The following is a 17693-nucleotide window of genomic DNA, read 5'->3' as shown; positions in this document are numbered from 1 at the left end:
TGCAGCAAACTTGTCCGATGAACACAAGCTATGTTATTAAAAGGATGCGTTCACACTGTCAATTGGAATGTGAACACAATGCAAACCGTCTGGACCACATATAAGTCTGGACCACGTATAAGTCCCGGCCTGCTGTATTTTTCTGCAATCATATTTCGGTCATGCAGCAATTCAGACGCAATGGAAGCCTATGGAAATGGATGGTGTCTGTTCCCACTGGTGTCGCCGCATGGAGAACACTCACCTGTCCTGTGGATTCAGTTCCACCGCCGCCGCTCGGTCCACTGCAGGGGATCGGAGACCAGCTGAAGCATGGGGCACCCTACTGGTTTGGAGAAGACCAATGGGAATCCTGCCTCAACAGGGAAAATTCTTACTGCTTCATGGTAGACCAGTGAGAATACTACCTGTTGCTAGTTAGGACTCACATTGATTTTTTTTTTACAATCCAACAGGAAGCGCCAGGCTTCTTCTGGTCTCTGATAGGTTTCGGGATAGGCAGTATGACGGACAAGCGGACAGGTGGCAGGGCGAACGCAGTGCACGGAGACAGTAAGTAATGTTGTAAATGACACAGCGCATTCTGAGTGGACGCACTTACCGCACTGCTTCCGCATCCACTGCAGTGTGAACCAGACCTAACGCTGCAGTAGCTGTAGTCTTACCATTCCATAATTCCAACTTGCAAAATGTATCAATGTATAAACCCCAGTAGTACATCATAGATCTAGGCAGTCAAAAAATGTTTAGGCAGGGTTCACGATTGTCAAAAAACATGCCGGCATGCAAATTTGCATTAGAACTTACAGCCAATGTAAGTCAACGGGCTCAGTGATTTACATTGCTTGTTTGTTTTAATGTGAATTCGGCATGTAGGAAAAAACTGATGGCATGCCACACAAGCGCGCATTTAGTTCTATTTATAACATTAGCTTAGGGCCGGATTTACCATAAGGCACAGTGGGCTTGTGCCTATTGGCGCCTGGTGATGGAAAGGCGGCTCACTCTACTCCTAGAGCTCCTCCCTCCTGTCTGTTCTATGCAGAGTCCTGATGAGAGTGAGTTTACTCAGTCTGCTCCTGGCATTTCACTGACAAGATCTATCTTCATCTGGTGGCATCTCTGGCTACCTAATACACCTCAAGTTACGCCAGGACATCTGTGCCTACAGGCTCCTGTGAGGTAAATTATCCGGGCCAGAATTAGCTACAGAATATTCAAGCAGCTCGGGGTGACCCAAACTACAAGGAAAGTATAGGGAACTAAAAGAGACCAAAAAGCCCTCCTACTAAAATGCAATGCTCAGTGTAGATTGCCTTCTTAAAACAGAAGGTATTTGAAATAATTCAGCTTTAAGTGAGCGGCTGTGAGCTCCCACAATGGATCACTAATGAATATCAATCCCTGCCATGCACTGATACAGGCTGTCTGCATGTTGGGTTGATGTGGCTCTGTAAATTCTATAAGCTATAGGCTTGCTATACATCAGCGATTCTGGATGCAAGCCTGGCTTCTGGGGCATAAGGAGATAATTTGCATATTCAGCAGTGATGCATTGTGGGAGACCATAGTTGCTCACTTAAAGTGAATGTTTACCATTTAAAAAATAAAAAAAGTCAGATACTCACCTAAGGAGAGGGAAGGCTCGGTCCTAATGAGCCTTCCCTCTCCTCTCCCAGTGCCCGATCCCGCGCAGGATCCCCCGTGGCAGTAATCGACCAGTCCGGTCAAATACTGCCACTTCCGCATGCCGAAAGGAGCTTTCGGAAGCCTTCGGGAGCACTCGGGCTCCCGAAGACAGGCGGCTCCATACTACGCATGCGCGAGCGCCCTCTATGACGCACTCGCGCGTGCGTAGTATGGAGCGGCCCGTCTTCGGAAGCCCGAGTGCTCCCGAAGACTTCCGAAGTCCCTGTGGCGGCGGACGCGAACGGGGGAGCCAGTGCAGCACTGAGGGCACCGGGAGAGGAGAGGGAAGGCTCATTAGGACCGAGCCTTCCCTCTCCTTAGGTGAGTATCTGACTTTCTTATTTTTTAAACGGTACCCATTGGCTTTAAAGCTGAATTATCGCAAATGTGTACCTTCTGTTTTAATATTAGCTATTTTGCCAAAATGCGAGTGTTTTAACACATACAAACGCGTGGTGCAGGAAAACACAAACAAACAAGTATGGACCCTCCTTTTGTGATAGGCAAATGGTTTTACCTTTTTTGAGGATAGAATTATTTTAACTGGCAAGGATTCTCAGGGCTTTTTATTATCCCGGCCAGGGATAGGTTTCTTTATAGTCTTTGGTAAACAGACCTCAGAGTGCAGAAGTTTTTACAACACAATGCGCAAAACAAGAATCAATAACACAGATCACTCAGAGAAAAACACAAACGATACATAAATATTAGGAATTGCATTGCACAATAATCTTCAAGAATTCTATTTAAAGAATGTTATCGAAACGCAGCCTGGTTATTTTAAGCTTCTGTACAAAGTCTATTATAGCCTATTATACATCAGTTATTGGACACACACTGCAGATCTGGCAGCCTCTTCACTGGTGCCCTGAGGGAAAGAAATGTCCTCAGCTCACTCTTCCCTGTTAGCAGTTACATAAGAGAGTCCTCATAAGAAAGATGCTCTGACTGTCCTTCCTCGGTGCGGCTGGACCGGACGGTGATTGGTTTCCATGCAGCACGATTCAATTTCATCCGCTTCGCTGGTCCTCAATAGACTGCGAAACTGCGAAAGCTGAAAAACATTTATGACATCCGCATCAAATCACCAGGTGGATTTAAAGGGGACTTGTACTCAAAACAAGTCACACAGAACAGTGGATCGTGTACTGCCATGCCTGGGAGTGGACTAGTAAGAAGAAGAGTGCACTCCCTTGTCTTGATCTGTTCTACTCCCCCTGGCACCCCCCAGGTTTGCAGAGCAGTGGCAGCTAAAGTCGGCGTACATACAAAAAAGGCACACTGAAATTTGGGTGCCCAGTAATACCAACAGTAAAATATTGATATTTGATACCAATATTTTGCTTGCTATTAAAGTGTAAAATATCGGTATTAAATACTGATATTTTACTATGGCTAAACCTAAGCCTACTCTCACACAGAACCCTGGCTCTGGTGCGTACCTTCTCCCCCCCAACACAAACTACCTGCCTAGCTTAGCCCTAAGACTGCCCCTGCACAAACTACGTGCCTGACTCCTAGCCCTAAAGCTCCGCCTGCCGCACAAACTACCTGCCTGACGCCCAACCCTAAGACTGCTCCAGCACAAACTACCTGCCTAGCCTAGCCCTAAGACCGCCTCCACACAAACTACGTGCCTGATGCCTAGCCCTAAAGCGCCGCCCGCTGCACAAACTACCTGCATCAGGCCCAACCCTAAGACTACCTGGCACAAACGACCTGCCTGACGCCCAACCCTAAGACTGCCCCGGCACAAACTACCTGCCTAATGCCTAACCCTAACAGCTCAATGCCGAAATTTCTATAGGCGCCTATGGCGGCGCCCAAACTTTCGCCACTAGCGGGCACCCAAATTGCATGCTTTGACTGCAGCAAAGCATAATACTTTACCTCAATCTGGTGGGACAGGTCCTCTTCACTTCTTTGTGTAGCAGCATCATGCAGCCTATTAGCTTGTGGCTCCCGACACAGCACGTCATCTGACAGGAAGCCACAAGCTCATAGGCTGCACGGTGCAGCTACACAAAGGAGTGAAGAGGACCTGACTCAGTAGACTCAGGTTTTACTGGATTAGCCATATGCTTGTACCAGGGTTTTGACTTAGACACTACTTATGCCAGAAGATCAACAGGGCTGCCAGGCAACTGGCATTGTTTACAAGGAAATATGGCAGCCTCCACATCCTTCTCACCTCGGGTTCCCTTTAAAGGAATACTGTAGGGGGGTCGGGGGAAAATGAGCTGAACTTACCCGGGGCTTCTAATGGTCCCCCGCAGATATCCTGTGTTGGCGCAGCCACTCACCGATGCTCCGGCCCCGCCTCCGGTTCACTTCTGGAATTTCAGACTTTAAAGTCTGAAAACCACTGCGCCTGCGTTGCCGTGTCCTCGATCCCGCTGATGTCATCAAGAGCGCACAGCGCAGGCCCAGTATGGTCTGTGTCTGCGCAGTACACTCCTGGTGACATCAGCGGGAGCGAGGACACGGCAATGCAGGCATAGTGGTTTTCTGACTTTAAAGTCTGAAATTCCAGAAGTGAACCGGAGGAGGGGCCGGAGCATCGGTGAGTGGCTGCGCCAACACAGGATGTCTTCGGGGGACCATTAGAAGCGTCGGGTAAGTTCAGCTCATTTTCCCCCGACCCCCCTACAGTATCCCTTTAAGGTGGTCATGCATTCTGTCGGTTGTATTTCGTGCTCATTAAGCACAAAAGATGTTAGTTCTCTGCATTATTTGGCACTTTGTGGAATTTTTTTAAAGGGACTCCAAGCACCTCTCATGGGTATGCCTAGCGACTCCCACCAGTACTGCAAAGTACTTAAAGATGCATACCTTTCTGTAGTTTGTGCTTTCCTCTTTCATGTGATGCCTGAATCACCATTCTACACCAAACAGTTTTCCTTCGATTTCAATTTAAAAATCGAGGCTGCCATCTTGGCTATGTTAGAACTTCCAGGTCACCCCTGTCTTCTCTGTTAGAGAAGTGCATCACTGAATGAAGCAGGAAGAGAAAGTGACACGCATGGCCATTGCTAGAGGCTCCTCTGGAGGGGCCATAGCACGACTTTGTTGGAAGTCATCTGGCTTAAAGGCATGCCCATGAGAGGTGCTTGGAGTCCCTTTAACGAAGTGTCCACGTTATGTATAGAGTTGTATTGCATGCAATTTAGATACATATCAAACAACTACATTCCCACCTGTCTGGAGCTAATGGGTATTGGCTCCTTGAGAACAGCCCATATGACGCTCTCTAGCAGTGGTGGGACGGTAAGTGATCCTGGGTAGGTCCAGAAGTCCTTGCATTCAGGAAGCAATCTCGAAGGATCAAAGTTTGTAAAAGAAGACTGTTTGCCCTGCAATGTAGATATTCCAGATGTCATTTTACTGCATTGGATTATCTAATATATATATACTGTATAAGGGCTACACTGAGAAAACATTTACACAACATAAGTACAATTTCATATAGCTATGTAACCAATGGCTTATACCTGTCCTTTCCAGAATATGTAGAATCCATAGTGCCAGCAATAAAGGAGTACCGTATATAAGAGGATGGTGAAATAACAACTGTATATTACTCCTACCAGAAAAGCATTCGCCAATAGTTACCAGCATTTTGTTGTCACATCTCGTTTTGAGATATGGAAGCTCCAATCTAAGCCCGATCCTGAACACTACATGCAGCATCCAGGATGAGATGAGACGATGGATCTAGTGCAGAATTCAAGGCCGGAGTGATACTTTTTGTGCCCATGGGCACAGTTTGTTGTGAATCCCCTTTCTTGTGCCACAGCGTCCCTCCCATGCCATGTGCAGCCCCATCTTCTATGTGTATCATCCATGTTTCTTTCATTAAACAGCTCCCTTCAGCATTAGTTTCATTTTTCATGGGTTGCTCCCATTTTCACCCTCCTCTTTCATATGTAGTAACCACTCCTTCATGTCTAGGGGTCCCTTTGGCCTACAGCCACCCAAGGCCCTGGCCTTTGTGGCCTTTCCAGAAATCCGGCCCTAGCGGCATTCACATGAACAACTCGAAAAAGGCATAACCATCAATTAAAAAGCACTTCCAGTCATTTTAATGGACTGCGCTTCAATACATTTACGTTACGAAAGCCGCATCCACCTCGTTTAGGCATCCATGTGAACTGGCCCTAACTGACTATAAACTTAGAAAGAGTGGGCGGGGATGGGTGCATTGCTTCTTGCCAGCACTGTACCGTCCTATTAAAAACATACTTATAGATTAATTGTCCTCCCCCAAATTAATACTAGAGTGTGGGTGGGATATTACTCTATGACATACCTCCCAACTTTTTGAGATGAGAAAGAGGAACAGTTAAGCCACGCCCCTGCCACACCCCTAACCATGCCCCCAGAACACTCCCTATACCATAAAGATTTAATGAGAAATATATGCTGTTTTATAATTCAAAGCACACTGGTCCTTTCTATCCTGGTTCATTTTCCTTCATATTAACATTTGAAAATAAGAAAAAAAATCAACTCAAAGGATGAAGTTTCGGAGTCAATTTCAGTAGAAAAATACAAATATTTACATAGATCAGTGCATGAGTCCTGAAAGAGGGACAAATGAGGAAACATGAGGTACAGAGGGACTGGGTCCCCAAAGAGGGACTGACAGTTGGGAGCTATTGTATGTACTATATTGTGAGTTCCTGTGAGTGAACCATTCAGTGTACTCTGGACTGTAGAAAAGATCAGTGCTGTACAAACACATACTGTAATAATGATATTAATAATAAATATGTGCTTATATGTATGAATGTTCTTACTGAACTATGCATAAGCTGGGCATTTATTTAGATACTTGCATTGATGGAAGTTCCCACTGTAATAGGGATGAATTATGTTTACACAGTTGTCTATTTCTCACTCTGCACAGCTGCATAGAAGATGATGGCACTATAAAAAATAAACAGATAATGACATCTTCCAAATTCCTCAGTGTGTATTTCTGTATACGACACCGGTGCATAACATATAGAAACATTGTAATAAAGAAACCAATACATATATAACAGCAGATTGTAACAGCAGTTCGCATTCGCATTGCCTTTAGTTGTAAAATAGCTTCCATATTATATGTAACTAGACAAATGGGTGTTAGGTCTCGGACCCCCCCCCCACACACACACGCATGTTTGCGACCCATGCGCATGCACAAGCCCGTCCGTACCCCTGCGCCTGTCCTCCTCCGCTCTCTGAAGTCCATCCGTGTGCCACCATGGACACAGGAGGATGCAGTGACAAGGACAAGGACTTTATAATATAGGATGTAACATAAATAAATACATGGTGAGGGAAAGAAGTATTTGATCTCCAGCTGATTTTGTTCATTTCATCATTTGTCCTCTGACCAAGAAATGACCAGTCTAAAATTGTAATGATAGGCTAGCTACAAAAGAATCCTCAAAAACCAAAAACACTGACCTTGATGCAATATACACAACTTGACCAGCATTACAACTCAATTTAGTGTTACCCTCCACCACCAACACCAAATGGAGAGCGACTCACTAGATCTGTAGAACCACTACCAAAATGGTCATATGCACGTCTGGGGCATTCAAAAAGGCTCCCCCCGCCTTACTCGATGCACTCCAGATTATGCAGCAGTCACCATGTGTCAGAAGACTCACTATATATCATCAGTCTTTAAACATAGGTGAACCTCAGAATGAAAGGTGGGGGAAAGGCTGCGCATCCCTAAACACATGTTGCAATTGAATGGTTAATCGCACAGTTACTTTGTAACTATGTAACTGTCAGGTTAGCTGCTCCCAGCCTCTCCTCCTGAGTTTCCTGTTTGCATGATAAGTAGTAGCAAATTTGCATATGATTTGCATCTGAATTGAATGCGAAGTGTGCAGAAAATCTATTTAGGTGCTGCACACTGAGCTGGTGGTCATTTCAGATGCAGCCTTAGTGGTATGCGCTGGTGTTCTCCTCGCTGTTCAACCAAATGTAAGTTACACATTTGTTTTGCTTAGCTGCTCCCAAGGTTTTAAATTTAGGTTAGGTCACTTGCCCGGAGGTTTGCCTCACCGTGGCACAAGTGTCTAGTATAATATACTTTGCATGCAAACCATATTGGAAGCTACAGTACCTCCTAGTTTAATAAATGTTAGCACTTGTCTTGGATGCAGGGCATGCATTTTTCAGTCTGGCAGAGGCGGTGTATGCCTGTGCGATTAACCATTCAATTGCAACATTTGTTTAGGGATGCGCAGCCTTCACCCCCCCACCTTTCCTTAACTTTGTAACTATGTAACTGTCAGGTTAGCTGCTCCCAGCCCCTCCTCCTGAGTTTCCTGTTTGCATGATAAGTAGTAGCAGATTTGCATATGATTTGCATTTGAATTGAATGCGAAGTGTACAGAAAATATATTTAGGTGCTGCACACTGAGCTGGTGGTCATTTCAGATGCAGCCTTAGTGGTATGCGCTGGCGTTCTCCTCGCTGTTCAACCAAATGTAAGTTACACATTTTTTTTTGCTTAGCTGCTCCCAAGGTTTTGAATTTAGGTTAGGTCACTTGCCCGGAGGTTTGCCTTATCGTGGCGCAAGTGTCTAGTATAATATACTTTGCATGCAAACCATATTAGAAGCTAAAGTTCCTCCTAGTTTAATAAATGTTAGCACTTGTCTCGGATGCAGGGCATGCATTTTTCAGTCTGGCAGAGGCGGTGTATGCCTGTGCGATTAACCATTCAATTGCAACATGTGTTTAGGGATGCGCAGCCTTTCCCCCCCACCTTTCCTTAACTTTGTAACTATGTAACTGTCAGGTTAGCTGCTCCCAGCCCCTCCTCCTGAGTTTCCTGTTTGCATGATAAGTAGTAGCAGATTTGCATATGATTTGCTTCAGAATTGAATGCGAAGTGTGCAGAAAATCTATTTAGGTGGTGCACACTGAGCTGGTGGTCATTTCAGATGCAGCCTTAGTGGTATGCGCTGGCATTCTCCTCGCTGTTGAACCTCAGAATGAAATTAAAAACTTTCATTGGGCAACATTGCTAAAGGTTTTGTAAAAATGTATTCAAGATTGCACTCACAGGTTAGCGAAGGTTTTCAACAGATAGAGTTTTAGCCTGCACGCTCTCACCCATGCGGTTTCCCGGGCTGACCGCGGTGCTCTCATCTACTGGTCCCCGCTTTCATACCTCGTGCTTCCTGTACTTAAGCCCAATGTACACGATACGAATCTTTGTGCGATTCGATTACGATTCTAATTACGATTCAATGAAATCCGAAATATCCGATTGGGATTCGATTTGATTCAATTGGATTTGCCATTGTTTATCAATGGCAAATTGAATTGAATTGAATCAAATCCCAATCGGACATGTTGGATTTAATCGGATCGTAAATAGAATCGTAATCGAATCGCACAAAGAATCGTATCGTGTACATTGGGCTTTACATTTGCAAATTATCGCACCAACTGTTGTCACCTTCTCACCAAGCTGCTTGCCGATTTGGTCTTGTGGCCTGGGCTAGCCTTGTGCAGGTCTACAAGCTTGTCCTTGACATCCTTGGACAGTTCTATAGTCTTGGACATGGTGGCTAGTTGTGAATCTGATTGACTGATTGCTGTTGTGGATAGGTGTCTTTTTTCACAGGGCCTGTAAAAGCTGGGACTAGGCGCACTCAATTACAGACGGTTGTCTTAATCTCAGATAGTGACCTGCATCCAGTGAAGACACCTGAGATCTTGCTGGTTGATTGGGAATCAAATACTCATCATAACAATGCACATCAAGCTCTGACTTTGGAATACTGGGTACTCTTGGGGGCGTTCTTCTGTTGGTATTCTGTCTCTCACAGCTACAATAAACTTAGGGCTGGTTCACACGGACGCTTGGCAACGTTTACCTCCAAGCGTTCGGAACACGTCGGCTAAACGCTCCCAATCAAGTGAATGGGAGCGTTTAGCATCGCAGGGTTACTGCGATAACCGTCGATTGCGCAAACGCGGCGTTTCGATCCCGATTTAACGCGTCATTTCAGCCGGCCCTAGAAGCGCATGCGGCTTCTAGGGTCGCTTAGCCGCCACGTCTTCATATTCCCTTGAAGGCATGACAAACACTGATTGCGACTGGAAGCCGACGCATACCGCCGCCCCCGAACAAGCCGTCACAGGACAACGCGGCTTACGGCCGCTCTGACCGCCGCCAAGCGTCCATGTAAACCAGCCCTTACCATTATAATTACAGACTAGTCATTTCTTGGTCAGAGGACAAATAAGCAGCGGATCAAAAACCTTTTTCTCTCAAAATAAATACTAAAGATAATAATAATAATATATACATATATAATATATCTCACCAACACCATTCAAATCAGAAATAGAGATGAATAGATGAATACCTTAGTATTGATGGCTTTAAATGCATCTGTAACCCTCTCCAGGGTTTTGTTATGCTCTCCGACCTAAAAAGCAATAAATACCAATGTGAAATATATGAATGAAATATTGTATATGATCATCCTCTGCCAGTGATTTGATATAATGGCCACTATGCAAAAATAACAAGCTGGTTTGATAGTGTCCCTAAACACCCATTACAATAACAATGAATAAACAAATGATTGTATAATATAATACTTGAACTATTGATATAGGAGTTTATAAATTTGACCATGAAAATATGAGACATTACCATTTATTCCAATATTGTACTCTTTAAAGTCGAATTAAATTAATGTATTGTATATATAAAGCCAGTAATAGTGTACAATTCAGTTAAAGGAGTTCTTTCGCGAAAAAAGTAGGCAGTTAAAAAATGTGACAGATGACAGGTTTTGGGCCAGTCCATCTTTTTAAGGGGGATTCTCAGGGCTTTCTTTGTTTTCAACAGCATTTCCTGAACAACAGTTGCACTATCTAACTGACATAATAGTGTGCAAGTGATTAGGGAGGCCGGCTGGTATCTTGCTATTTTGGCAGTTAAACTGCTGTTCAGGAAATGCTGTTGAAAACAAAGAAAGCCCTGAGAATCCCCCTTAAAAAGATGGACTGGCCCAAAACCTGTCATCTGTCACATTTTTTAACTGCCTACTTTTTTCGCGAAAGAACCCCTTTAATGAATCATCATGTAATCCTTGCACAGCTGCTCACACAGATTGGAAGGGGGAGGCTGCAGTGTGATACAGTCAAGTTTGACTGCATTGCACAGCACTGTCAGTATAACAGTATAAGCATGATTGCAGAAAGAAAGAGTATAATGATGTCAACAACAAGAACAATGTCTTGAGAGATGTGAAAGCCTACACAATCCAATCATCGGACCGTGGAGAGAAGAGCTCACACCCAGGCAACCTCACAGAGTGTTACACACATTGGAGTATATTCACTAAACTATGTTAAGCAGAATAATGTGCACAAACTCTTAACGTACAATAAGTAGAGTGTAATGCTGTATATTGTATGCAATGCATTATACTCAACATGCACTCACAAAAATGACCTCGCTTAGGAGAGAAGAGCGCCGTAAAAGGGACCTGAAGAAATGGGATTGGAGTCTAGCAGCATCCTTACTGATGGAATAATTGAAGGTGGCAGAATAATAAAGATAGAGAATTCAATTGATCACAGTGGACAAACAGGATGCAGGAGAGGAGAAAGAGATTGATGAGTAGATTAAACGGGAGGTAAGTATGATGTATGTATGTTTATTTTGACTTTTAATTTTCAGTTCAGGTTTTGTAACGATTAGATGTCTGCAGTATCACCAATAATAAGACACTATACCTGATTATATGGTGATCTGCAGAATCACCAATAATGCAAGTATAGCTAACACGGTAATAGCAAGTGTATAGTGCTTGGTGCAACAGTAATACTGAATAGTTTTGGCAGAACCTCACCAGAAGAGCTGGTGGGTACTATCAGTAATGAACCTCACCAGTGGCAAGGGCTCACTGGTGAGTGGAGTGGTCAGACAGATCGGTTCGGCAACAGACAGGAAGATACAGTACAAAATCGGCAGGCAAAAGGATAGAGATAATTCAGGCAGAGTCAGCAACAGGATCAGATGGGTTAAAGTACAAAATCATTAGCGTAGGGATAGTCAGAAGAGAGCCAGAGTCATACACAGGTAATCAAGCAATAATAACAATAGTAATAATAATTCCTAGTCTTGCGTGAAATCCCTGGTTTCCTCCCAGATCAAAGCACACCGGATCTATCTAAGGTCTGAGTGCTCACACGAAGCATTCGCAACAGCAGACAGTTTGCAAGTGATTCTCGGAGGCTTAAAGAGAAACTCCAACCAAGAATTGAACTTTATCCCAATCAGTAGCTGATACCCCCTTTTACATGAGAAATATATTCCTTTTCACAAACAGACCATCAGGGGGCGCTGTATGACTGATTTTGTGCTGAAATTCCTCCCACAAGAAGCTCTGGGACTGCGGTACTCTGGGCAAACTGCCACAATGTAACAAGGCTCACAGACAGGAATTAGCTGTTTACAGCTGTCTCTAACAGCCAAAACAGCTAGCAGCAGCTACATAACCTGCCCACAGTAAAAATGTCACCATGTAATAAATGTCAGAATATAAATCAGGGATGTAAAAGATTTTACAATGGCCAAACACTGACTAAATCATTTATACATAATAATTGTAAAAATGAAGAACTTTTTTTTTTATTACATTATTTTACTGGAGTTCCTCTTTAAGAAGCGGAGGAGACCCCCTCGGCCACGCCCATCAGCCAATCAGGACTGCCGAGAGTCACCTCTGACGTCAGCCGACCGGCAGTTCAGCTGACGTGCCTTCTCCCCGCATAAAGGTCCTGTCTGTCCGCTCACGCGACAAAGCCACTCTATGAGCCACTGACAATCCCCTCCTCGGTGTGCTAGACGCCGAGGGGACAGGGGAAGCACCCGACAGGGAAAGTGAAGCAGCTGCGGGGGCATACTGACTGCCCGCAGCTGCGTCCACAGCGAATGTTACAGGTTTGCTTTAAGTGCACTTAGAGGTGGTTGGGTGGTATAAATGCTTATCTAGACAAATGAATCAATGCTTTTTAGGTTCCGTCGCCATTGATAAAAAATAGTTAGAAGTTCATAAATCATACCTTCAAAAACACTCCTACAACGCCCAACCCATCGGGCTTGTATACCGCATCAATAAATGATGGGTATTTCTGTGAGTTCCAGTGAACAATGTGCAGCTGTAAAACACAACATAATTAGAGTTAAATATATCAGTCAGGTCTTACATCATGATTTACAGTATGATGTCACTGCAGGAAGCTCTTTGGGTATCATCACACAACCAAAAGTGAAGACTATAAAAAAAGGAACGCGTGATATCTTAGCAGTGTCCCATTTAGAAAGCTACTTTAGGGAGAATATATATTTTTGTTTTAGATAAAACCGACAAGGATAAAAAACTCTTTGAAATTTTAAAAGTGGTCTGAAAGTCAGCATTTCTACTTTGATCTTAAAGATTCCATACAGCTTCAAAGCTACTATCCCAGAATTTTTTTTTAAGCAGAACATCACTGAAATGGTTAAACAAAGCACTTTCTCCTGCTATTCAGCTTCAAAACTATAGATAACAAGATATTTTTTACTTGTTATGCTGGGGATACACGGTACGTTTCTGTACCGTGTATCGAGCCGCTGATGCTCCCAGCTGATAATTTCCGACAGGTCCGATGACCCGCCGGATCGATTCCCCGCTCGATCCCTGAAGGTGGACAATAGCGGGGAATCGAGCGGAAAATAATGAGCGCCCGCGGGGATGAGCGGGAATCGATCCGGACAGCGGCGGGGACGAGCGGGGACGTGGCGGGAGTCGATCCGGTGGCTAATCGAGCCACCGGGTCGACTCATGTATGCCCAGCATTAAACACAAATGTATCAGCACTGGAATGTAAACAAACACTCTCTGAAAAACTTCAAGCAGACTCAGTGTTCAGAATAACTCATAAGATTTTAATATATAATAAAAAGCAGTTATAATAGAAAAAAATTAAAATGCAATGCCAGCTTTCAGGGCAAGAAAAACTGCACTTTGGAAACTTGTAATTTGTAAACAGACAATATTACGTGTGCACAAAAGCAAATATGATAACTGTATGAGTAATAAAAAGTAGGAAAACACATTTTTATTGAATGTTATGTCAGAGTTTCAGACCACTTTAATGCTGTCAATATCATCGTCTGAGAATGTCCCACACTGTCTGTCTTTCTAGGAAGTTGGTATATATGTACCTACAAGCAGTGAGAAATAACACCAACAGGGCCCATATGCAATTCACTGTTTTTCCTAAGTTTTATCCTAGGTGATATTTTCACACTTTATCAATAAAACGCCTTTTAATCCACCAGCAGGAAAGAAATATTTTAGCGGTACCTTTTCACCCACTTTTTGCTACTTTTTTCAATTGCAGAGTGCTGGAAAGTTATTGTAAACAGAAGATGGAGAATGATCTCTTTGGAGAAAACTTAGGAGAAAAAGTCAATGGAATGCCCAATTTTGGGTGAAGAGTTGGAACTGCCATCAAATGTTTATTGCTTTCCCTTATTTATTAAAAAAAAGGTTCATGAATGTCTCAAGAATAGAAAGTAAGGACAAATCTCCCTGATTGGTACACATACAGAAATTATATTTTGGCATAGAAATTTGCATTTTATGACTCAATATTTTCCGAAGCATATAATGTATTTTTTTTACAAGATACACATTTTTACGAAAATCCGAACTTTCTTGAAAATCTTTCTTATGCTTATAGACTTCATGGGCTCTATGCAATTCACAAACTTGCCAGCGATAAGCACTGGCGAGTTCTTAAATTAGGTAATGGGAGCTTCGCCTAATTCAATTCAACTTAACAGGTGAATACTTAGTTATGCTCTTAATGCGCCAACATCGCTCAGGTGAAACAGGCAATTGAATTTGCCGGTGAATCCCAAGTGCTGTGAGGTGATAAGAAGCTTGCTTGTTTTGAGCCTCTTATTACCTTGAATTAGATATGGCCCGATGTGTTTTTGCATGCATGCCCATACATTTTTACACATATTCTGGAGTTGGTCAAGGAGCAGAGCCCCACACTCATGAACTGGCTTAACCAAGCTTAGCATAGCATGTGTACACTCCTTTGCATCTATTCATTGCTTACTCTATTCCTGATATCTTCTGTTCCCCCTACTGCAGGAAGCAGTTTTGTTTTATACTTGTGCTCTTCGGGGGATGGAAGTAGCAAAAAGTGAAACATACTTTTTCCAGTAGTCGCCCAACACCAGAACCAGATGAATCCTTACCTCAGCTGCATAGTCTCTTCCATCCACCTTATGCTCTGCTCCATAGTCATCACACGGCCCCCAATGAAAGTGAAACTGCCGTAGCCTGTAGCTTCCATGAAACGGACCTCCACTTACCACTGCAAGGAAATAAGGAGAAGACCTGTCTTACTAAGTAAGCATTCTTTATTTAATCTTTTATTTTATTTTTTGGACATTTTTCTTGACATTTAGCAGCTACAACACGCAGCAATGTTTAACATCTGTGCTCCTGCGCAGGTGCAGTAGAATCAGAATCATTTATCAGAATCAGAATCATTTATTTATTTTGCCAAGAATGACAGGGTCGTGCCCAGAATTAGGCTTGGCATACAGGGCTGAAAAATGGCAATACATCAATATAAGTACAGTTCCAACTTGAACAATAAAGCAAAGCAAAATACAGCATTACAACCCTACCCTGCAATAATTCCAACATGAACGATTCTGCAATTTTAACCCAAGGTTTGCATAAGGTGCTTAGGTGCAATTCAAGTTCTATCAAGCCTCGCTTGTAAGGGGAGAATGATCAACGGGTGTAGGGAGTGTGTTAAGTGGATAAAGAGAGTTGACAGCTGAGGGGGAGAAGCTGTTCCTGTGCCTTGAGGTCCTAGTGGCTATGGACTGAAACCTCCGGCCTGAACGTGTCGACTGAAAAAGCGGAAGCCTGAATGAGAGGGATCGTTGGTGATCCTTAATGCTCTGGAATGCAGTGTGGAATCGTAGAGGAGGTCCAGAGGGGGGAGCGGTTTCCTTATTATCCTCTCCACAGTAGTGGCTTTCCAATGGGCTCTGATGGAAACAGCCAAACCCGATTGGATCCACTCTACAGTGCAGGGGCGAGTCACCTGTGCAGTCCCCAATGGAGCTTGTCTACTTCTGCTGGGGCCCATCAGAAAGCCGTTACAACACCTGCGCAGGAGCACAGATGGTAAATATTGACATGTGTGCTGTTCGGGGGCCTGCTAGCGCTGAATCACCGAGGCTTAGGAGGATGGGGCATCCTCATTAGGATCCAAAGGCTTCCCCTCCCAAGGAAAGTACTCCCCTCCCACCGGGAGATTTTCTTTATAACAGGTTTGGTGCACTACTGCTCCCAGTGTGCAGCTATATAGATGGTCAAAATCATACAACCACTGCTGTCCCTGCACACCGCAGGCCTATTTCAATTATGTGCCCTTATTTAGCGAACAGACCCCTTTTGGCCCAAGTTATCTTCTGGGCCACAAATCATGCCTGGAGTAGATAAATAGTGCAAGCACAATGTTTTTCACTATTATACAATGGCAACTCACATTATTTATACACAATATTTGTATTTCTAACCTGTCACTGTGCTCATAGGTGTCCTCCAGGAAGTGCTGTCATTTTTTTACTTAAAAAAACAAAAACATATTTGTTTAATATGTTTGATTTACTTTCATGTTCAAATGTTGATGTCACTGCGGTACGTGGTGACAATTTCCAAATAATAACAAAGATCTGAATTGGGACGATACCATTTATTGGCTAACTTAAAAAAAATAAGAGTAACCTTACAGCAGTTCCACTTTCATCAGACTCGAACCCTGTATGCTGACAAGTTGTTAGATCACACAGCTATTTACATGCAACATCAAAAGGGGATACTTAGGTTTTTTGGGAAACATAAATATATGCCATAAAGATGACTTAATTGGAGCAAAACATCCAAATTAGGGTCTTGAGAGGATGTTAGCTGATTTATGTTGAATAGATAAGTCCCTTTATTTACTCAATCCTACAGTGTAATTTGCCTTCTAAAAACACAAGCCATATCAATCCCTTGCATGCATTGAGGAGGACCAAAAGTTCAAAACAGTTTGTCTGCATGTTGGGTTGATGTGGCTCTGTAAAGTGTATAAGCTATAGGCTTGCTATACACCAGCAGCAGTTCTGGATGTAAGCCTGGCTTCTGGGGCATAGAGAGATACTTTGCACATTCAGGCCCATATGCAATTCACTTTTTCACCTAAGTTTTCTCCTAGGTGATAATTTTTAATCTTCTGGTTAAAATAATTTTTTCAGCACTTTGCAATTGAAAACATACCAAAAGTAGATGGAAAAGAACAGAACTGAATTATTCATTGTATTTTCTTGCTTCCTGGTTGCTTAAAAAACATTTTTATTGACAAAGGGGTATAAATATCAACTTGGACAAAACTAAGGAGAAAAAGTGAATTGCATATGGGCCTCAGTAGTGATGCATTTTGGGTAACCACATTTGCTCACTTCTGTTTTAAGACGGGAAATTACACTGAGCATTTACTTTTAGTAGGAGGTCTTTTCGGTCTCTTTTAGTCCCCTATACTTTCCTAGTGGTTCTGGGTCACCCTGAGCTGCTTGGGTATTCTGTTTACTATATCCGCACCTAACTGAGACTCGGCCTGACTCTACTGCTACAAATATTACAAAACACATTTCTTTTGATACTGCACTAATTCAAAGAAAGCACTAGATGGCACTGGCATCACTAGAATTATAAGCTGGTCTTCTATACAGATTCATGTCCACAGATTACTTGCAAAGTATCAAACTCAGAGCAAGAGATTCAGATTGCCAGTGATGATCAAAGAATTCTCATGCAAATTTACACAGGACATGAAACTGAACCAATCAAATCCAACTGCTGTTTGTCAATTAGTTGGGAGCTGCTTAATTA

General features: G+C 43.2%; 2 protein-coding genes across 2 annotated transcripts in view; both read right to left on the bottom strand.

Moving 5' to 3' along the window:
• The window catches only part of LOC137519012 (carbonic anhydrase 13-like), a 204168-nt gene that overhangs the window by 80031 nt on the left and 106444 nt on the right, over positions 1-17693 (bottom strand). The window lies entirely within an intron of this gene.
• The window catches only part of LOC137519010 (carbonic anhydrase 13-like), a 39611-nt gene continuing 24155 nt past the window's right edge, over positions 2238-17693 (bottom strand). The window contains exons 3-7 of the mRNA XM_068237582.1: positions 14996-15114; positions 12802-12897; positions 10086-10148; positions 4887-5042; positions 2238-2743 (exon numbers count right to left, since the gene is read on the bottom strand). Coding sequence (XP_068093683.1) covers positions 2618-2743; positions 4887-5042; positions 10086-10148; positions 12802-12897; positions 14996-15114 — 560 coding nt within the window. The 3' untranslated portion in view covers positions 2238-2617. The remainder of the gene's footprint in view (positions 2744-4886; positions 5043-10085; positions 10149-12801; positions 12898-14995; positions 15115-17693) is intronic.

This window comes from Hyperolius riggenbachi, chromosome 5 (assembly GCF_040937935.1).
Source record: "Hyperolius riggenbachi isolate aHypRig1 chromosome 5, aHypRig1.pri, whole genome shotgun sequence".
NCBI classification, from domain to species: Eukaryota; Metazoa; Chordata; class Amphibia; order Anura; family Hyperoliidae; genus Hyperolius; species Hyperolius riggenbachi.
The sequence above is the reverse complement of the archived record's forward strand: the minus strand, read 5'-3'. Positions and strand labels throughout refer to the sequence as shown.